This window comes from Euphorbia lathyris, chromosome 1 (assembly GCF_963576675.1).
Source record: "Euphorbia lathyris chromosome 1, ddEupLath1.1, whole genome shotgun sequence".
Classification (NCBI taxonomy): domain Eukaryota; kingdom Viridiplantae; phylum Streptophyta; class Magnoliopsida; order Malpighiales; family Euphorbiaceae; genus Euphorbia; species Euphorbia lathyris.
The window spans coordinates 21328070-21351828 of NC_088910.1; the positions used below are offsets into that span (position 1 = coordinate 21328070).

Genomic DNA, 23759 nt, shown 5'->3' on the forward strand with positions numbered 1-23759 from the left:
CACATTGACGAGGTAAATCTTAAACTTTCAATTTCTCATATTGAAGTTGTGGGTAATCCTATTACTAGGGAGGAGTTGGATGTTTGTGATATTGTTTGTGGATTAGATTCTCATTGGGAGTTTATTGATAATGAAATTGTGAATGAGAATGTGAGTTCATGTATGTACAAGGAGGAAAGATTGTTTGTAGACGAGGACATTGGGGGAACTCATGTTAAAAAGGGTGCTTCCCATGTGTTTGATAAAATGCCCCTTAGACACAACTTAATTTGTATGCTTTGGGAAAGTGAGGTTATTTATCTTGAAGAGGGGGAGAGTGGTTTTAGGATTGACAAACTCTTTGAGGAGGATGAGGAAATCACATTATGTGTGGAGGTTGATGGCTATGGTGATGGGAAAGATGTTGGTGGTTCAACCATGGTGGGATGTAACATGTCATTTGATTCGGGTAACAATTCAAATGGATTAGCCGGCTTGAACTATAAGGAGAAGTGGGAAGAAACGAGAGGTAATGGTAAAGAATGGATTGTTGACGGAGTGGGGAACGAATTTGAATATGATCATGGGGAAGATAAGTTAGAAGGGGAGATTGATGAAGAGGAGAACCAATCTGAGAATGAAATAGAAAGAAATGATGATCTTGGCTATTATGATAATGAATTTGAGTATGTGGTTGAAGAGAGAGAGAGCACGCTTCCGAGGATGAGACATGTGAGGATGGTGAATGTTATCGTCATGTGAATAAAAATGATTATAATGAAGATGATAGAATTTACTATGATGAGAACGAGCATCGGAAAATTGTGTGGAACTAACATGGGGCCGCTTATGAAGATGATGAAGATGTGTTCTATCATGATGAATATCAGCTTCGGTACATTGAGTGGAATCAACACAGGGCTCCTTATGAAGATGATGAAGATAGATTACATTGTGATGATGATTTGGAGGATGTTAAGTGGAGCCAAAATGAAGATACTTATGAAGGTGAGGGTGATGGCGATGAGCATAAAGTGTATTTGGCGACGAGAGTGCTAATGTCTAGTGAAGAGGAGCATAGTCCACGAGATCAATTATTTAGAACTCGATACTTAGTTTCAAGTTACTCAATTGTGTAAGGTTCCTTTCTCCATTAGGACTTATCAAGATGAAGCTATATGTGATGTTGTGGAGATGGATGCTTGTCACGTGCTCTTAGGAAGGCTATGGCAATTTGATTATGATGCATCCCATATGGGAAGAAGCAACACGTACACTATACACAAAGGAGGAATCATGTACATCTTTACACCTTTGAAGAGTTCACCTATTGAGAAAAAGAAAGGTCATCTTGAGTGCTTATCCAACTTGGGAGTTGAATTTGAATGAGTGCATCAGTAAATTCATGGAGACTACTCCAATGGGAGTTGAACAAATGTCTGAAAGTGACAAGTATGTGTCTTTGAACGAGTAACCTCGAGGGCTTCCACCTTTAGGGAAGATACCACATGACATAGCATGGGATCCGGGAGATAGTACACATATTCCTACACACGGTAAACTGAACTCTAGAGAGTAAGATGAAGGGTACCTTGTGACGCCTGTTGAAAGAACCACTGCTCCTAGCACATGCATGACACAAATGAACTTATTCTTTTGTGCTTTGTTGAAATATATGTGTTGGGATCTATGATGTGTTTGTTGAGGAAGAATCTATCCTATTAGGAATCTATAAGAGGTAGCTTTGTGGTGAAGAATGTGAGCTTCATGGAGTATCTTATGAATGTGAATGGCATCCGGGTGATGTTGATACAATGAGAAATATTCAAGAGTTGCAGGATAGTGCCCAAACTAGTGAAGACGCGAATTTAGAAGTTCTAAGATTGCTAGCTCAAGATAAGGGAGGAGCTAACGCGAGTGTTCTTGGAATCACTATGAAGTGGGTCGACAAGTGCCATCGGGATATTCCATTTGATGTCGTCTATGAGAGAAAGAATGTCGTGGTGAGTCTTGAAGTTAATGGAGTAGAGACCAAGAAGGTTTGGGGTTGGTCTGTTCGACATAATGTGAGAATTTGGAAGAGAATGCAAGGTATTGTGGGGAAGGGGTTTGACAAGCTTCGCTGAGATATCCCATTTGATACTGGTAGAAAGTGGATGACGGATGTCAATGAGGATGAGAACCGAGGCAAGTCCCAAGTTGAAATGTGGGGTGAACAGTGTTATAAAAATCGGCCAATGCCTAAGCGGTGATTTTCAAAACACCGTACCGATTTTCACTAATCAGGCGATATAAATCGGTAACCGATTGTTGGCCTACTAGGCAGTCTCAGGCGGTCCCAAACGGCTCCCAAACGATCCTTTTGAAAAAATTGGTCCTTAAATTTTATGTCAATTTTTTTAATTTTAAATAAAATATTAAATAACAAAAGACTAAAAAAAACCTTAAACTATCAAATGTATTTTTAAGAATATTAATTTTATTTTATTTTGATACCTTTTATTATAAATGTTATTTTATTGATCTATTTGTTATTTTTTTAAGGATATTAATGTAAATAATATTAAAATATGTATGTTTTTCTATCCTAAATATTTTATATTATTATTTTTACATATTATAATTCTTATATTAATTGTGTTTATATGATTCTTTATTTTATAAATAAATACAAAAAATACAAATCTGATTAATTAGTAAGGACCATGTCCGTCTGACTAGCGCCTAGCGTCTTTTACAACTTTAGGGGTGAAGTTCGTGTGGAGGCGAATCCAAAAATGTGTGGAATGGGCTTTTTGAATTCATTTCAAACAACACCTTGGTTCGATTTGAGAGCTTGGAGTCCGCTCAAGACTAATAAGTCTCCTCCATATGTAACGAGTAACTTGAAGTCAAGTTCCTTTCAAGAGGGAGTGTATGATGCAGGCATCTCCTTCAAGGGTTTGAGTTTGGATGAAGGGACTCGGGCGAGGAACGAAGCATAGACGAGTGTGTGGAGAAAATGGGCAAAATTGCCCCACGCGGCATGTCAACCCCCCACACACTGTGTGGAGCTCAGGCAGAAGCTAGGGGAGCTTCTGTTATTTGTCCACTCGGTGTGTGCCCTGCTCACACGCCGAGTGAGCTTACAGCTCCCGAAGGCCACACGTCGTGTGGCACCCCTACACGCCTTGTGGCCTTGCTAAATCTGCCAAAGAAGGGTCAAATGGACTTAGGGGACAAGGGGACCAAGTGCTGCCCAAATTCTGACATGTTTTAACTACGGTTATGCCACTTTCATATTCTTGTTTTGTACCTTTGTTTTATTTCCCTAAATGCCATTTATGCATCCATTTCCTATACTACCCCTACTCATCTTTGTTAAGTTGTAACCCTAGTAGGTTATTTGTGTCTTTTACTTTTGATTAGAGAGAGCTATATAAAGCCTCTTATTTGTAAGGATGTGTTAACTTTTTTTATTAATAAAAAACCATTATCTTATTTATGAAACTTTATTAAGGTTCCTAACCTTCAATTAGGAAATTTCTACTTCCTACGGATTTAGTTTGTAAAACCTGGTATTAACTCTTTCTAGTTTAGCTAGAAAAGAATACTATTTGTTGATTTAAGATTAAAATCTACACCGATATGTATCATCGTGTGCTTATATATCACATAAATGTTACTATCACGTAGTTTAATAACTTTATTTAAACAAAATGAAATATAGTAACTTTTTAAAACTTAATCTAAAGTTCATTGAACATTGTTACAATCTACAGGTAAATGGTGTTATTGATGTGTGAGAAATGTAAATGGATTAATAGTGATAGATTTTACAAAATAGTAACATTGTTGATGGTATTTACAAAAATAGTGATAGATTGTTCAAAATTCAAATGACAAACGATTTTAGATGCGGCGAAGAATATGTTTAATTCCATATGTTTGTTTTCCGTATTTCATCCTAATTAAAAAGATTTCGTTCATTAATGTTATTAGAATCGGATCGGACATCAAATCGGATTTATAACTGGATCACTTAGTTAGATCGGATGGTTCGGATTGATCGAACCGGATGATGTAATAAATAAATAAATAAATAAATAATATTTATATATATTAAATATATATAATTAATTTTAAATTATTTTTATAAATGATATATATCCAAAACAAATTATAAACAATTTTTGATTTGTTATTTTCGTCAACTTCGGGCTTAAATATATAAAGGATAAATGAAGTTTAGAATAACTTGAAATATGTCAACGTATTCTATGCCCTGAGATCTTTTTAACGGTATAATATAACTCAAAACGGACAAGTGGTGAATGAGAAATTGATGTTCAAAGTGAACCACTTGAAATGGTTTGAAAGAAGATAAAAGTAAACTAAGCATTCTCATCCCCACGTATGAAAGAAATGAGAATCTTAACTAGTTTATAAGTAAATGACATTTATAAATCTTTAACAAATTACTAGGGAAAATGTTCTCTCACACGCAGGGGCTCACTCGAATCATCATCGGGTGTGACGTGGACGATGCAAATGTCGCTTCAAAATGGGATCCTTAGACCGGCCCTTTTGTAGAACAATAAATGGTTAGCTTCTTTTTTTTTTGGTATGAAAACAAAAAAAAATGTTTAAAGTTTTTTACAGAAATTACATTTTAGAGCTTTTTATGATTATTTTATATTTATTTGAGTTTGATAAAATTATTTTATAATATTTCTATAAAACATGTGGTTCTGTTTAATAGGATTTCTATTCTCCTTGTTAATATTGATTAGTTTAATTCTTAGCTTGAGAATCATGTTCCAATCAATTTGGTAACCTAAATCACTACTACTAATACCACAAATCACAATATTAGGTAGCTTGATTTTATTTTATTTTAAATATAAAAAATATTGTACAGATGGAAAGAATACGAGAAAAGAAATTGATAATAAAATTAAGGGTTAAGGTATAAAAATATCTCTAACATTTTGAGTGGACTAATTTTACCCCTAACGTCTAAAATGGTGCAATTTTACCCCTAACGTTGGTAGCCAAGGGCAATTTTACCCCTAACGTTGATAATTTGGGTCAATTTTAGACACTATTATAAAACACGTATATTTTTGTTCCTTATTCTCCACCAATTGCATATCAATTCATTTTAAAAAAAGATTTCATGTTTTTTATAATTTAATAATAGAATTGAAGATTAATATTTATAAATTCGTTGAATTTTTGTTGTCCAATTCGTATAAAAGACAGTATATTTTTTTAATTTTTTTCACATCCCAACATATGTTTGTAATTTGTTAATAATAAAATGACGCACGTGTGAAGTGTAGATGACAAGATTCATGACCGAGAAGACAATTTGATGAATTATTTCTCAAATTGATCCAATTTATCGACGTTAGGGGTAAAATTGCTCTTAGCTTTCAACGTTAAGGGTAAAATTGTATCATTTTAGATGTTAGAGGTAAAATTACGCCAGACCCAAAACGTTAGAGGTATTTTTACACCTTAACCCTAAAATTAATTAAAAAATGATAAGGTGCATCTTTACTGTTTTGGGGATTTTAGATTTATTACAATAAAATTGTACAAATTAGTTTAATTTTAAGCAATTTGAGATATTTAACCATTCAAGTCAACTTTAATTGATGCATTACTTTTTTAAAGGTTATTATTAATATAGTTTTAAAAAGAAAAAACATACTAAAATACCAACAATCAAGTCTTCCACATATAAGTTAATCATAAAAAAAAGGGTAATGCTATTTACCGCAATATTTTTTCCACCTACCGCACTCTTTTTGACATTTATGCCCTTTTCATAATTTTTTCTCAAAAACCAAAACTTTTTTTTCTCTCTTTTTGAATTTTTTTTAAAAATGGATTTGGCCTAAACGGGCAGCGCGCACCGTTCCACCGTACGGTGGACCGAACGGCGCGTGCCATTTCCACCACGGGTGGAACGGGCAGTTCGTCCATTCCACCTGTGGTGGAAACGGCACGTCCCGTCCATTTAGGCTAAATTCATACGGATTCCACCTCCGTTTCGGAGGCGGAACCCGTGATTTCGGAGTAATTTTTTTAAAAAAAACCTTACGGGAGCATTCATGAAGCCTTTACCCGCTCATGCCTTTGGCGGCATGTCGTTTTAGGTCGGGTTTTTTGAAAATCCAAAAAGATAGAGAGGATTTAAGAGTTTTGATTTTTTGAGTTTAAATTATGAGAAGGGCAAAATTGTCAAAAAAGTGCGGTAGGTGGAAAAAATATTGCGGTAAATAGCAGCTCACTAAAAAAAATTGTCTAAAATATTTACCACGTTATTAATATAGTCACAAAATATACGGAATTGCTTTAATATATCAACAAATTTGTTTGGAAGGTTCAATATGACACTCAAATAACGACGAGACATGTTGTTCAAATGTTCTATTGAGGTATGGGTAAATTTGAATTTTTTTTTTTTAAACATTAATAGTAAAATTTTAACATTTCGTATATTTCTAAAAATATAGCGATAAATTTGGATAAAAAAAGGTTAAGAAAAGATAGAAAAAAGGAAGAAAAATAGAATAAATGCTTCTACTCAATTTTAAAGGGAATCTTTTTTATATATATAAAAGTCTTAAAGGAAATGAAAGTTAAATTAATCATTTAATTTAACAAACATAAGCTTAATATATAAAATTATGCATTATTCTATATCAGGAAATCAAATCAATAATTACGAAATAACGTCAAACACATCAACAAAAATAATAAGTGTATGATAAATTGGGTAATTAACTAACTTAGTAAATAAATTCTAATTGATTGCAAATTAAATGGTACATTAACTTTTAAGACTATTGGGGTGTTTGGTTGCTCATTTTCAGACTCTTTTGCCTTTTCACTTCAAAATGGAGTGTTTTAGGTATTTGGTTAGTGACCTCCTATTTGCCTTTTACAATTGAAAAGCAGCATTAGGTGTTTGGTTAATGGTCTCCTATTTGCCTTTTACACCAGAAAAGCAGCCTTTTACAAAGAGCAAACTGTAACAGCAAGCCGTAACAGTAAACAGCAAAGCAACAACAAACAGTAGGTAAAACAGTAGCAACGCTTCATTTCACATCATAAGAGATTAGAAGAAATAGAAAAATAAAATGAAATGGTGGATGGTAACATTCATAACATTGTTGATGGTGTTTAGGGACAGCAGTGATGCAACAACAGTTAAAGTGACAAACGATTTAGGTGCGACGAAAGATCTATTCATCCATTGTAAGTCGGGCGATGATGATCTTGGAGGACATACCCTTCATTATAAAGGCTTGTATTTGTTCAGTTTTCATCCCAATGTTATTATGACTACTGATTTTTTCAAATGGGATTCCGAAACTCGTTGGTTTGATATTTATGTTGATGAAAGGGATCGTCATCAATGTAATTATGATAATGTCTGTCGTTGGAAAATTAAAGCTTCTGGACCTTGTATGTTTGACCCCCTAGTCTCTGAGTTCGATATTTGTGATAAATGGAATCCTAAATCCCGTCTTTCTCCAATAAAATTAAGTAATTTTATCTTATGCTTTATGCTTAATTCCATTCAAATCACGTTTTATAGATTCTCCATCTCTGTTCCATCATATACTCTCCAATTTAGTGATGAGCTTCCCTTGGTAGACAAGTTGTGAGTTTCCTTACGCTTCATCCCCATTCTTCTATTACGCTATTCTTTCTTTCTTTGATTTTAGTTTTTTTTTTCTTCTTCTTGAATTGATTATAGTATTGAATGGAATAAATTAAAGTATAATTTCATTTTTTATTGATTAACGTAGCAAATAAATTCCAATTAATTACATATACAACAGTGTATTGATTGTTAAGACTATATACGTAACTAGAAGCAACACTTTGTTCCACATCATCAAGAGATTAGAAGAAGGAGAAAAAAAAAACAAAATGAAATTGTGGGTGGTAACAGTCATAACATTGTTGATGGTGCTTACAAAAAGTAGTGTTGCGAAGGAGACTATTCAAATTACAAACAATTTAGATCGAAGGACCTACTTATTCATTGTAAATCTCACGATGATGATCTTGGAGAACATACCTTCCATTATATAGACTCGTACTCCTTTAGTTTTCGAACCATTTTTACTGGAACTACTGATTTTTATTGGTCCTTTAAATGGGATTCTAAGATCTGTGGTTTGATATTTACATTGATGAATGGTATCATACTCGTTGTGTCAATGGTGATTATTTTTTCCATTGGAATATTAAAGCTTCTAGTTCTTCTCTCTTTAACTACGTAACCTCTAAGTTTGATTTTTATGAAGTATGGTGTTATTGTGAGTTAGGGCTTTGGATTAAATCAGTTAATTCAATTAACATGAATAAGCCTTTAAATAGGCATACAAGAAAGACTCCTAATAGGTGAAGGATTGAAAAATTAGTCATTAAGATAGGAAGTGTTATCTCAATGAGTTACATAATAAAAATAGTTTAAATGTATTATTAACACTAACAGTCTCTCTCAAACCGATGTTGATAGCATATATTAAGACGATCTCAGAGAATGGGAAACGGATGCTCGAAAGAGGCTTGGTTAGCAATTCTACAACTTGATCTTCAGTCGGAATGAAGTGAACATAAAGAAAACCATTATAGACTTGTTCACACATAAAGTGATAGTCAAGTTCAATGTGTTTGGTATGAGCCTGAAAAACTTGATTGGCGGTGAGATAAATAGCTCCAACATTGTCAACCAAAGCTGAACATGACGAGGAGTGGGAAGGCGTAATTCAAATAATAAGGATTGAATCCAAAAAAGTTCAACAATAGCATCAGCAACCGCTTTGTATTCACTTTCCATAGAAGAATGTGCAATCATGGGTTGCTTGCGAGTATTCCAGGAGATCAAGTTGTCACCGAGATAGATACAAAAAGCTCCAGTTGACCGTCTGTCATCTAGACACCCACCCCAATCACTATTAGAGTAATAGTGAACAGTCTAAATTAGTTTGGTGGAGAAAATTACGCCAAAGTCTTGAGTGCCATTTATGAACCGAAGGACTCATTTGACTCCTTTGAATTGTTCATAAGTTGGACAATGCAAAAACTGACATAGTTGGTTGACTGAGAATGCAATATCTAAACGAGTCAAAATGAGATACTGAAGAGCACCAACAATGCTTCTATATTCATCGCTAGATTGATGAAGAGTACCATGTTCTCTTAACAAGTTTGGTGTGGTAGCCATCAGTGTGGAGCGGGGTTTACATTCAGTCATTTTTACTCTATCAAGAATGTCGCCATCATATTTCATCTGAGATAAGTGAATCCCACGGTTGATATATTTGATTTCAATGCCAAGAAAGTAAGAAGCTTGTCCAAGATTTCGAACTGGGAATTCTCACTCAATAGCTTGAATGGTACATTGTATGGGGGAGATATTACTACAAGTAATGAGAATATCATCGACGTAGCATAGAATGAAGATCTTGTAGTGTTTGTATGATGAATGCATAGTGAATTGTCTGTGCCAGACATAGAGATCCCAAAGATCGTAAAAAGGTTTTTAATCAGGTGAACCGTTCTTGGGGGCTTTGTTTGAGACCATATAAGGATTTTTGAAGAAGGCATACATGATATGATTTATCTAAGTCCCAGAATCCTTGTGGTTGTTGCATGTAGATGGTTTCTGTCAGATTTTTGTGCAAAAAGGCATTGGAAACGTTTAATTGACAAATAGACCATTTGTGATCAGATAAGGCGAAAATGATATGAATAGTGGTTTCTTTGACCAGAGGGTTAAATGTCTCCTTGTAGTTAATACCATATTGTTGAGTGAAGCCCCTTGCAACAAGGCGTGCCTTGGGTCTTTCAATGCTCCCATCTGCATTTTTTAGTTCGAAAAAGCCAACGACGCATGATGATGTTGCGATTGCTTGGTCGTGGGACAAGCGTCCGTGTTTGGTTGTCCAGAAGATCTTTGACCTTACTAGACATGGCCTCGTGATATTCATTTAATTGGCGAGCCTTGGAAAAGTAGGTGGGGTCATCGTTGTTGGATTCTAGACAAGTTGATAGAGTTGCAAAGCTACCCTTAGAATTTAAGGTTGAAGATAGAAGGGACATGGAATGAATACGATCTGGAGCAGTATGTGTTGTTTTAGTTACGGATTGGGATGATGTGTCCAAGTGTTTGGAAAGGGAAGGAGGTGGTGAATTAGAGGTGCATGCAGCCAATGAAAGTAATGGTGTTGAATTAATATATGAGTCAACAGGAGAAAGTAAATTGAAGACCATATTATTGTTGGGAGAGTTTATAAAGGATTCCGACCGTGTAGTGTTGATGATTGGTGAGTCAGTGCATGTTTCTTGCACTTTTTCGGAGACTGATGAGACATCATGAAGAGGTCTATGGTTGTGTGTTAAAGGAGTTGAAGATGCGACCGACAATGTTCCTGCATCGTGAAGAATTTGAGATGCGGAACAAGGCACATTGGAGTTGAGGAAGGATAACTGCTGATATGAGACATAATTATTGTAGTAATGTTGCTCTGCAAAACCAGCAGACTTGTTTGCGCCAATGTCTAAATTTCTGGCCAATGGAGTTGTTGAATTGATCACAGGTAGGTTATTTTGTCGGCTGGAGGTGTCTTTGTTGTGCAGTAAATTTGGAGGAGACATCATGACAGGTGTTGCAGAATTGATGATAGGTGGTGCAGAATTAGTGGGTGGAATGTAAAAAGGTAAGTTTTGTTATTAGGAAAGGTTGAGAGGTTAAGCTAGGATTGCGGTGTAGAGCCTTAGAAATTGTTGGGGAAAGTAGTTTTTGTATGAAAGGGAGCAGGACCTCTGAAATTAGGTTTGAGGAGAGGTTGAACCTGAGGGCTCGGAGGAGCAGAATAGGGAGGAGGTCGGGCGGGTTGTGGTCGAGTTGTATTAACCATGGTTGGTCAAGAATAATTTATGTTGAATGGCTCGAAGGTGGTTTCTGATGTCATAGGCCGAAAGGGGTTTATGACTGCCTCTGTGAAGGGTGAGCGATTTATTCTGGAATTCTAGGAATCCCAATTGTATGAATCAGTACTAGCAAGATGAGTGTGTGGCGGTGCAAAGTTTTGATCAGAGGGTGTTAGAGATCGGAAATTATGCAGAGCAGATTAAGGAAATGAGGAAACATCATCAGTAATGAATGTAAATTTGGAAAAGAACAAAGTGCGTTGTAAATAAAGCCGACTCCACCTCAACCAGATTTGCACCATCAATGATATGAGAGTTGACTGAGGAAGGGGAGGATTAAATGGTGAGTTAGGGTTTTGGATTAAATCACTTAATTCAATTAATGTGAAGAAACCTTTAAATAGGTATACAAGAAAGACTTCTAATATGAGATGGATTGAAAGAGTAATCATTAAAATAGGAAATGTTATCCTAATGAATTATGGAATAAAAAGACTTTAAATGTATTATTAGTACTAATAGAATAAATCCCTTCTCTCTTAATTTTCTTTTGTTTTTTTTTCTTTTAATGTAATAATGTGTATCAAACCATGATCTATGCCTAATAAAATTAATGGGTTACTAAAACCAGCCCCATATTCACACTTCCAGCCCCGGAAAAAGACCTAACCGCCCTTTGAACAAAAACTGAAAATTTGAATCCCTCCCAAACTCTCTCAAAGTCTCCCAAATACATTTTCATCCGAATCAAAGACAACATGTTTGATGAAAGACAATCCGTTATCACCGAGATTAGACGGGAGTGATGCTGTGTCCGAATTTGAGGTATTTTTCCGATTTAACTTCCTTGCATTTCTGTAATTTGAATTGAAAAAAAAATCTGGTTCGGCACTCGGGCGTGTGAGCATCACGCCTCACCTCATGGTGGGGCGTATTAGTATCACGTCCCACCATGTGGTGGGGCGTGATAGCCACACGCCTCACCATGAGGTGAGGCGTGATGTTCATACGCCCCACCATGAGGTGGGGCGTGATACTCATACGCCCCACCATGAGGTGAGGCGTGATGCTCATACGTCCCACCATGAGGTGAGGCGTGATGCTCACACGCCTGAGCATATTTGTGGCTGTTTTTCGGGTTTAGACACCGAAACGCTGTAGAAATGTCACGTTTTGGAATGTAATGTTCGTTATTTATCATTTACAGGAGGTTTCGTGGGAAAAATTTGACGAAAACGGCATAGATTACAGCTCGCAGTTTTTTCCCAAACAAACGTTTCAAACATATCATGAAGCTGTTAACTGGGCAAAACAGACGGCAATTGGGATCGGGTTCGAGTTAACCACAGCGTCGCATAAGACGGGGCGCAAGTCCAAGTGGATATTGGTTAAATGTGTTCGTGGTGTTAAGAATTATAAAAGGAAAAAGGATATGGATATGGATGTTATACTACGGAAGAATACAAAAACAAAGTTCTGTGGTTGCAAATTCCAGATAAAGGTTATGGAAATCGCTAAATGGGGCGGTTGGGTGGTGAATGGGATTCCTGGAGATAGAGGACAGCACTGTCATCAGTTGGCTATATATCGTCAGGGCTACAGACATATGAGCGGACTAAGCCCGGCTTCCAAAAAACTTGTTCGTGAAATAAGTTCAGCTCAAGCTAAGCCTTGTGCTATTTTTGCTGCAATCAAAGAAAAACATCTGGAGGATTGCCCGACACAAAGACATATCTATAATTACAGGCAGAAAATCAGGACTGAGAGCTTTGAGGGTCGGGATGTAATCGGTCAGTTTTATCGGCTTGCTATAGATAAAGACTACATACATTGGACGCAAGCGGTGCCGGGCAGCAATGTCGTGACTCACTTATTTATGGCACATCCAACATCGATCACACTGTTCCGATCTTATTACTTGTTTGTTGGTATGGATTCAATATATAAAACAAACAAGTATAAGATGCCATTCTTTGAAATCATTGGAATGACGCCTTCAAACAAAAACTTCTTGATCGCCTATGCAATCATGAAGGATGAAACTGAGGGTAGTTATATGTGGGTGTTACAAAAATTGAAGCTTTTGCTCCAACCTGATGTGCATCCGACAGCCATTGCTACAGATCGGGAGTTAGGACTGATGAGGCCGGTTCGTGAGGTATTTCCTCATAGTCATCATTTATTGTGCACATGGCATATTAATAAAGATGTGGAAGATAGAGTAGGCAAGTTGAGTGGAATGAAGAAGTTTGGTGAAATTTTTAAGAATTCCAAATGGAAACGTATAATTGAAGCCCCGACAGTAGCCGAATATGAGGCGGCAGTGGTAGCCATGAAGAATACTACTGGCAACTGGCCTCATGTGATAGATTACGTAGACCACATGGCTAGTGCATAAAGAGAAGTTTTGTCGAGCATGGACGAACAAGGTGTTGCACTTAGGAAACACCACAACCTGTCGAGTGGAGAGTTCACATGCACAGTTGAAACAGTGGTTGAATTCATCTACTGGTGCACTCGATACAGTGTGGGCGAAGGTGCACAAGGACATTGAGGCTCGGATCGAGGCGATCAAGTAAGACATTTATTCTGTTATTTGCTTTAATCTTTTAAAATTTAATACATGAGTTTTGTAATCCTTCACTGTATATAATCAGATACTCACTCGAGGACTCGAGAAGAAGATCTGCGGTGAATCACTGTGGAGAACCTTTCACGTATCTTGACTTACACGTTTCACATTACTGCTTGGCTGTACTAAATGATGAGGTCAAGTGTATGCACGGATTGAGTATGGATGTGGTAAGTGAATGCAGATGCGTGTTGCCCATGACTCATGGCATTCCGTGTGCATATGAGCTTAAAACATATATTGACACAAATGAATCGGTCCGTGTTGACCGCATCCATCTTTTTTTGAGATCTCTTACGTTTGAAGGGTTGAGTGACATACCAGTTACTGCTCCAGTATATGCTGACGGGTCTGAGGATCACCGATTTTTTCAATCTCTTGTGGAAAAGGTTGAAAAATTAGATCCTTCAATGGTGCGTAGCATATCGATGATGATTCATGATCAGATAAACCCGGAACAAAGTGGCTTCAAAGAACCTGAGGTCAAAGACACTGTTAGGGGTAGACCAAAGGGAAATTCATCAACAAAACGTAATCCGAGTGCGTGGGAGTACAGTCAGGCACCACGAGGCCGAGCACGGTCCTCAGGTTCGAGGAGTAGTCGTAGTCGAGGTCGTTCCTCATCCTCATCTGTGCATAACAGCCAGATGCCGGGTATATTTTATTTCATTTATATATATGTTGAAGTTAAAGGAAATATATTTTTATTGATAAATTTCATATATTAATATTTTCAGTCGGATTTGATGCGGATATCGCCGGTTACCACCATTTACATCGGGTTCAATGTCTCATCGTACCATTTATTACTGGATTCCATGATGTTGTAGCAGATGGTAACTGTGGATTTCGTGTTTTAGCCGATGCCATCATTTATAACCAAGAGGAGTAGAAGCTGATGAGAGTGCTCATAGAGAATGAGATGCGCGCAAACCGTGATCTGTATGCGTTAGTGTACGGGAACGGATTTGATGCTGCCCTCACACGTATTAAATGGGCAGGAGCGGGTTGTGGTGAGTCCCACTGGATGGTGAGTCCGGATGACTTATTTGCTGCTGCATCTGTATTGAACGCAGTAATTTTCCTCTTTACTACACAACAATTAGGATGTTGCACTATACTGTCGATGCGTTCGGACGATGGAAGACCACCAGAGCGAGAGATTGTGATTTGTCATTTGGGGAGTTATCGTCACTACATACGTCTTTATTTACATCCTGCGTTTCCAGTGCCTCCCATTACCACCCAATGGCGTTTATTTTGTCATCAGAGTGTTCGTCACTTGGAGAATCTATACGCTGAAAGGAGAGAGGCTTGGACTAGATTATATTAGTTTTATATGTTGTGATTAATAATATTTATTAATTAACTTATATTATTTTTAGGTTTTAAGTACAATTCTGTAGTTACGGGTTTAACGGCCTATTTACGGGTTTAACGGACTATTTACGGGTTTAAAAGGCTATTTTTTTTACCAATCCGACACGCGGGCGTGTGGCTATCACGCCTCACCCCGTGGTCGGACGTGATAGCCTCACGCCTCACCGCGTGGTCGGACGTGACAGCCACATGCCCGACCTTGCGGTGAGGCGTGAGGCTATCACGCCCAACCACACGATGAGGCGTGATATCTATACGCCCGACCGCGAGGTGAGGCGTGATGGCCACACGCCCGCGTGTCGGATTGGCAAAAAAAATAGAAATTCCCCTCCCAAAACCCATGAAAGGGTATTTTTGTCCTTTCACGGGGCTAGGGGTGGGAATTTGGGGCTGGGTTTAACAACACCCTAAAATTAATACATTGTGTTTAACTCCATATATTATTATTTTCTTATTTCATCAAATTAAAAATTTACTTTCAGAATTGGTTTTAGCTTTTTACACCAAAAAATGCAGATAATAAAAACAAGAATTATTAACACTTTTTTACCAGAAAAAGTTTATGTTTATTTGATTCTTATAAAATTAATTTATAATTTTTTTTTATAAAACAAGATGCTCTGATTTAATAGGATTTCTATTCCAATTACTTTTATTTGTTAATAATATTGAGAATCATGTTCCAATGAATTTGGTAACCTATCACTACTGAACTTTAAGATATTAAAAAGTTGCACAAACGGAAAGAAAAAGAAGCCGAAAATAAAAAGTTCACTGCATTATTGGGTAAATTGCACCGATGGCTACTGAACTTTATCCATTTTAACATTATGACCATTGAATTTTAATTTTTAATAGTATAGCCACTAAACTTTACCCTTTTTTTAACATCGGTGGCAACTCAACTTTAACTAACTCCTCAAAATGACCGTTAACGACTTTAAAATGAAAATATTCAAGAAATAACGTTATTCAAAACGACATTTACCATGAAACCACAATTTTTATTTTCCAAAATCATTCTCTCTCTAAAAATTCTATCTTTTTCCTAACCAAACAACACATAAATAACCTCAAAATGAAATTTTCAAGAATTAAAGTTCCTTAAAATATCATTAACTCTTCGGATTTTTTATTTTGAGACCGTCAACGGTCGTTTTGAGGCATTGAGTGACCATTGGTGTTAAAAAGTGTAAAGTTTAGTGGTCATACCGCTAAAAATTAAAATTCAGTGGCCATTGGTGCCATTTACCCATGCATTATTTGTGTTATGAACTTGTACAAAAAGATTGATTGACTTTCTAAACTTTCAAAATGGCATAATAGCTTTATCGATTTGTTTAAAATGTTTGGGTAATTCTTTTAATTTACATAAAATGTAGTTAATTAATTACTCGGTTGTAAAAAAAAGGTCGGTGGTATGGAGTTCTAATATCAAAGATGACAAGATTTACGGTCGAACAAGTAATAACTTTTTTCAAATATTTTTTAATTTATTATGTAAATTATGTAATAACATTTCAAGCGGCGTGCAACACACTTTTCACATGCAGTTTATTTTTCTTACAATCGAGTGATTAATTGATTATATTTTAAACAAGTTGAGAGAGCTATCAGGACACTTTGAAAGTTCAGGAGGACAATCAAACTTTTTGGACAAGTTCAGGGGTGGATAATATATTAAGCCAAAATAAAATTAATTAAAAAGGATAAAGTGCAAATTTACCTTTATTGTTTTTGGGAATTTTAGATTTATTTTTTTTATCTTAGGAATTTTAGATTTATGATTAACGTGTGAAATAGTAAAATTTTACCCTAAGTCAAATTAACTCTAGGCTATATGAAAGAAAATCTAAACATATTGGTTTATCATTAATTAACTCATTATTTAATTGTCACCTTCTAAACATCAATTACTAATATAATTTATATAAAAAAAATTCAAAATAGTGACAATCAAGTCTACCATATCTATATATATATAAATAAAAGTTCATCATAAAAATTGCTTAAAATATTTAATATGTTATCAATATAATTACAAATAATTTATCAAAATATGTTAAATTACTTTAATATATTAACAAATTTGTTTTGAATGTTCGATGTCAGATAAAGATAAATATGTTTTTTCATATTGTGTCAAGATAGATGTAAAGTTAATTTTTTCTTTAAATTACTTAGTAAGAAAAAATTATATTTTTCAAGGATAGGATATTGAAAATAGAACAACAAATAGAAATAAATGATTGTACACAATTTTGAGGGGAATCATATATATATATATATATATATATATATATATATATATATATATATATATATATATATATATATATATATATATATATATAAAAAGTAAGAGTCCTAAATGAAAATTAAATGAGTCATTTAACTTAACAAACATAACCTTAATATATAAAAGTATGGAGTATACTATATCAGGAAACCAAATCAATAATTACAAAATAATGTCAAACACATCAACGAAAATAATAAGTGTATGATAAATTGGGTAATTAACTAACTTAACAAATAAATTCCAATTGATTGCAAATTAAATGATACATTAATTGTTAAGACTATATAAATAAGTAGCAACACTCTTCCACATCATAGGAGATTAGGAGAAATAAAAAATAAAATGAAATTGTGGGTGGTAACAGCAATAACATTATTGATGGTGTTTACAGAAAGCAGCGATGCAACAACGGTTCAAATAACAAACGATGTAGATCCGAAGATAGATCCGGCGGCGAAAACTCTATTTATCCATTGTAAATTCGGTGATGATGATCTTGGAGGACATATCCTCCATTATAAGGACTCGTACTCCTTCAGTTTTCAACCCAATATCTATAAAACCACTGAGTTTTATTGTTTCTTTAAATGTGCTAAAGGCTTTTGGTTTGATATTTATATTGATAAGAGGGATCGTAATCGTTGTAATCATGATCATGTCTGTCGTTGGAAAATCAATAATGATGGACCTTGTCTGTTTAATCTTGTAACCTCTCAGTTCGATATTTGTGAACAATGGCATCCTTAAAATCCCATCTTTTTTTTTTTCTAATGTAATAATGTGTACCCAATCACATCTTATGCCAATAAAATTAAGTAATATTATCTTATTTTCTGTGTTTAATTCCATTTTTTTTATTCCATTTTTTTTACTTTTTAATATATTATTTTCTTAAATGAGAATAAAAATGAGTTACTTTTATTTCAATTTTTGTTAAGTTTTATATTTTCTTAAAATTAGATTGAGTTTTAAATATTTTGAGTTGGATTTATTTCAAATTAGAGTTGCTAGATTAAAATAATCACACAATTCTTTTATTTTTTGGTGTTGTTATCTAATCTATATAAGGTGTCCGCTATGAGCATAAAATTAATGGAGCATAAAATTAATCCAATGGTGAATATGAGCACCAAGTAACGGTACTTTGTAAAAAACAAAGTAACTATAGCGGAGACCATCTATATAATATCTTCCACTATATTATTACCTATTTTTTTTCATACTTCCTTTCTTATTTATCACGCAAAAAGTAAAACATGTTTTCTGTTAGACAAACAATTACGTTTATCTTAAAAATGTTAGATGTGATTAACCAAAAAACAAATTGAATACAGAAGAACGTATAAACAATAAAACTAGAAATTAAAAGGAAAGAGTTAGACAAATCTGAGGCATGTAGCAGTTCCTTAAGACGATGTCGTCGCTATTGACGATCGTCTCCCAGGATACAACAGATTACGCAAGCAAACTCAAACCGTGTGTAGGCTCGTTATCACCGGAGTAGGAAAACAAGAACACTATGAATAGATAGAGAACATAAACATTCAGAGAATATTTATTTTATCAACAACTTATCAGCAACTTATGAATTTGACAATCCATTCTATATAAATAGAACTCAAAGGATATGTCTTTTCATGAACGAACGCGGCTGTACACGGTCAAACACGACTGTTCACGACGGATACGACTGTTCATGAAAGGAGATGTTTGTTGGTATTTAAATTAATATATAATTTTATTCAATTTTTTCCAACGTTCTCAACATATGATTATATTGAAAAATTAATTTAATAAATTATTTTATTTCTCAGCTATATTTTTATAATTCATGTTTTTTTCCGGTTCGTTCTTAATAGGATATATTTTGTTATCTCTGTTTTATACAATATTTTTAGTGTTAATTAGCAGTTTTTTTAATTCCTTCGCATTTTATTTTATTTTAGTTGTTTTTATCATTTTAGTTTTTTTTTTATCTTATTACATCCTTGCCTAATTTTTTGGCAAATTTGAAGCATAAAATTTGAGATAAGTAACTAAGGTGTTGTTTGATAAAACTGAAAAAATAAGTACTGAAAAAATAAATACTAAATTTTAAGTGCTGAATATTATAAATGCCGAAAATATTGAGTTATATAATTATTATAAAAATATTAGTTGATAATGTTTAACTTAAAATGTTAAGTTAAATATTTTGACTCACCAAAATAAGTGCTTTTTAACTTAATATTTTAATTTAAGTCAATTTTCATTTCTTGCTTGATTGGTTGCATATATATAAAGTTGTCTTTCAAATTTCAGATGAGACAATATCACGTGGTTGTTTGTTACGATCACTTTCTCATAACTGTCTTTAGAGTTAAAAGTATGAGAGAATTGAAAAATGATCTCAAATTTTTTATTTTCCAAAATCATCGTTTTTACAATACTAACCAAGATATAACTCTACCATTTATAATAGTAGGAAAAAATTGCTCGGAACCGCCAAAATTAAATACTAAATATTTTATATTCTTATTATTTTGAAGACAAAAACAGAAGATTTTTCCGATTAAAACATTTCAAAATTAGCAAACCAGTCTACCAATATTCTTGGCCAAAAGGGAAAAATAAAATCAGTTGCGCACCAGGGATGACCCTTGCTTTCAGATTATGCTACTGTCATGGGCAGAGAGAGCAGCAGAACATGCATGAATCTGTGTTAGGGTATTGAACAAAAAACACACCCCCACCAATTTAGGGCTGAAAAAATAGATACCTTATCAGGTTAAACGAATCAACTCGTATCAATATGGATTCTATTGTGTCAGTTCGGATCATGTTAAATTAACGCTTAATGAATCACAAGAATAAATCGACACAACCCGTTTTGATACCCCTAGCTACTCAAGTTTACATGTAAGACCAATTGCTCATGCACTTTGGGATCCTCGACCGGCTGTAGAAGCTTTTACTATTATGTACTAGGGCTCCTGGCCCAGTGAATAAAGGAAAAGTGCTTTCAACGAAAAATTCCGGGAAAATGAAAGTTGTCCGATTTTAATTGACATCGCGTCATAGCTTTCATAGGCTTTTTTATAACACAGATGCTATTTCATCAAAGATTGTACAAACACTCTATCCCAAGATCATCACAAATACAAAGATTCTATGCTAATTAAAAAAGAAAACTGCCTATAAAAGTTCTCCAATGAAGGTGATTCTGATATAGAAAAACAAACACTGTAAAGAATGATTTCTTGTCTCTAAGGTCCTCCAAGAATGGCATTTTCAATATCCTCCCTACTCAATGCATAGCTGAATCTCCTTTCCATGTCTTTTTCAAGATTCCCTGCTCCACTCTTCAAGTACCTGAATTAAAATACCTCTTTATCAGTCTACATAATATAAAGGTTCATAATCGCATTCCTAAAGCATCATACAGAACAATACTAAAAAATGTCTAACAGATAATCTTCCTGATCTTAGCTTACACGAGTGTATACATCTGACATCTCGGAGTTCATTCCTTAGTTTAATTATTAGTTTGAGAATCATGTTCCGATCAATTCAGGCTTAGCTTGAGCAGAGCATGTTCTCTATCTATCTGTCAAATTCTTTAAATTGCAGAATATATCCTTCCACTTGCCACAAAACAACCTTACAGTGTCACGTTAAAAATATAGCGCTATTAGTTCTTCTGTATGTAAAAGACATCCACACACGGTCATGTGCTTCATCCGTAAAACTTCAACTTCTAAGCAACATAACTGAATGCCATCACAACCTATGCCATTTGTAATGTACATTGTAATATATATTTTTGGCCAAATACAACCCAAACTTGTCCAGAAAAGTCTAATAATCCCTCCAACTTTAAAAACGATCCATTAGCCCGTGACATGAGTAATCCCCTAACTTGTACGTAGCATAGTAAGTGGAGCTTCTGACAAGTAGAAGCGTGCATCACTTTAAGCAAGTTTAAAGAGTTAATTGATCGTTTTCAATGTTTAGTGGAGCACTCAGCTTTTATGCTAACGACTATATATGTAGTAGTCTATTTTACTAGAACTATTCAGTCAAACTGCACCTACATGAATCACCTATTCATTTAAACATAAGCCAGAAATGTGCCGGTCTCTGTTTTATAGGCATAATTCAATAGAAATCTCTTTCATTGATGATTCATAAACCCATTAGATACTTCAATGCAATGCATGATGCAAAAGAAAAATTGAAAAGTTATTTGATTGAGTTTCCAAGTTGTAAATATATGAATACAATTAATGCAAACAGATATTGATAATGACTCCTAAATCCTAAGATTTCATACCATGCTATATTTGATCTCCAAATGCATGCCTGGTAAGAGAACAAACACCAAATTCACCACTAGATAGTTTCACTCCAGAGAAGAGAACTATAGTAAGACAATAAACAATTTAGACATTGACTAACGTTTTTGAGTCACAGTCTTGGGCTGGAGTCTGGAGGAAGTACCAATTTACTAATCACATAGACAGCAAGTCTAACAACCTGGTCCCAAGGGGTGACGCCGGGTGGAAGGTCTGCACAAGGAATGACCCTAAAAGATAGCCATAGGGACAGAAATGATGATGCAGACATCTCCTTCAAGGATCCCGAATCAACGCGAAGGAAGTCGTCTGAGATACGAAGCGGGGGCGAACGTGTGGGAAAACTGCCCAAAACTGCCGCACACGGCGTGTCACACACCCACACGCCATGCGGAGCTCATGTGCCAGCAGGGGGAGCTCCTGAGTTAATTCACTTGGCGTGTGCCCTGCCCACACGTCGAGTGAACCAAACTGCTGGAGGCCACATGCAGTGTGGCATTGTTTTCCAGCAAGAAAATGTGAATGGGACAGGAGGGACAAGAGCTGCCAGAATTCTGATTTCCTTTTAATTACTGTTTATGTCACTCTTTATTTACTTTCATGCCATTTAGATTTAGTTCCCTAAATGCCATTTGGCATCCCTTTCCCATCTTATCCCTATCTTTCCTTATTGTCTTGTAACCCTAGCCAAGTTAGTTTAGTCTTTTACTTTATTAATTGGGAGAGCTATTTAAGCCTCTTATTTGTAAGGATGAATCAACTTTTCACTAATCAAATTTCTATTTTCTTTTGAGAGTTTTTGTTAAGGTTTATTCTTTCAAAAATAGGGGATTTCATGATTTTCTACAGGTTTAGCTCGTGAATATTGGGATTAAATCTTCTAGTTTAGCTAGAGAAGAAACCTCTTTATTGATTTAAGATTAAAATCAACTCGTTCAATATTAATCCGTATCAAATGAACTATATCCTGCATTAGAAATGGAGTGACTAGGCAATATTAGGAAGATAAGTTTGTACATGGTACTAAAGAATGAGCCTTCGAAAAGTATCTACTTGGTATTGTATCAGACTATTACCATAATCATGAAGTTCATCCGGCTGATGAATATCAATTTGACAACCGCATTAGGAATTAGAACATAACCAGAAATTGTTGAACTATATGACAATGCGTTTGTTAGCTCATCATCTTATTGCAACGCCCACAAACATTAACCAAAGCTACAAACATGGCCTAATGACAACCGTCATATAGCTAACACTACTTATGGTGCTTAATGATTGTACCAAATTCAGCAAACTGCATTAACACAATTGCAAAATCAGAGTAGAATCCACAAAGCTTGAACAAAATTTTACCTTATATACAGATCAGTGATGTCAAGCGACAATTGAGCGTGCCATTCAGGCTTTTCGATCAACCAAATCGAACGGTCGTCGTTGCTCTGGTAAAACCCTAATTCCCTTAGCCAAGCTTCAATACAAGGCAAACTGTGAGAATACAAAGGCTTCTTCTTGTCGGGAAGTCTCTTGAGCCACTCATCTTCTGTGGATGACACCTCCTCCGCCTCGGAGGATTTAATTGAAACAACCGCACTGGTTTTTCTCCGAATGTAGCCGAGGTGGTGGAGACAAAAGGGGGTAGAATTAGAAAATCGTGAAGGATAAGAAGAGGGAAAAAAAGACGGTCTTGAATTCGTTAAAGATAACAAATGATTACCGGAGGCTGCAGAAGCTGAAATTGAAGACATTTTCGTTGTCCTTGTTAGGGTTAGAGATTCATCTAATCGTGGTTCTTGCTGAATTTGGGACCAGAAATTCGACGGAACTCAGGCTGACATCCATTATCTTTTCTTCATGTTGGAGTTTGGGGGCAACTGGTTAAGCGCTGATGCTCTCCATCTTGACACGTGGCGAGTTTCTGTTGCTTTCTGTACCTATGTTCAACCAAATCTTGTTCCGTTGGTTCCTTTAAACGTGGCAGTAACAGGTAAGTCCAGTCGTACTGTATTATATACCGACCAAATTCACCTTTCATCCTCTAATTATCATGCTTTTTACCAAAACCACTAAATACTTTTCCTCAATGAATGTTTTTTAATTTTTTTATGGAATAAATGTTAAAGTTGACCCTAATAGTTTCAGTGAAGTGTTGATTTTGCTCTAACATAAAAAATTGTTTAAATTT

General features: G+C 35.1%; 1 protein-coding gene across 1 annotated transcript; it reads right to left on the minus strand.

Moving 5' to 3' along the window:
• Positions 1 to 20255: 20255 nt before the first annotated feature.
• Positions 20256 to 23510, minus strand: LOC136224345 (uncharacterized). The gene is made up of 2 exons (XM_066012668.1): positions 22931 to 23510; positions 20256 to 20588 (listed from the first exon to the last, which is right to left on the minus strand). The coding sequence occupies exons 1-2, from the start codon at positions 23320 to 23322 to the stop codon at positions 20483 to 20485; spliced, it is 498 nt and encodes a 165-aa protein (XP_065868740.1). The 5' UTR covers positions 23323 to 23510; the 3' UTR covers positions 20256 to 20482.
• Between the last annotated feature and the right edge of the window lie 249 nt (positions 23511 to 23759).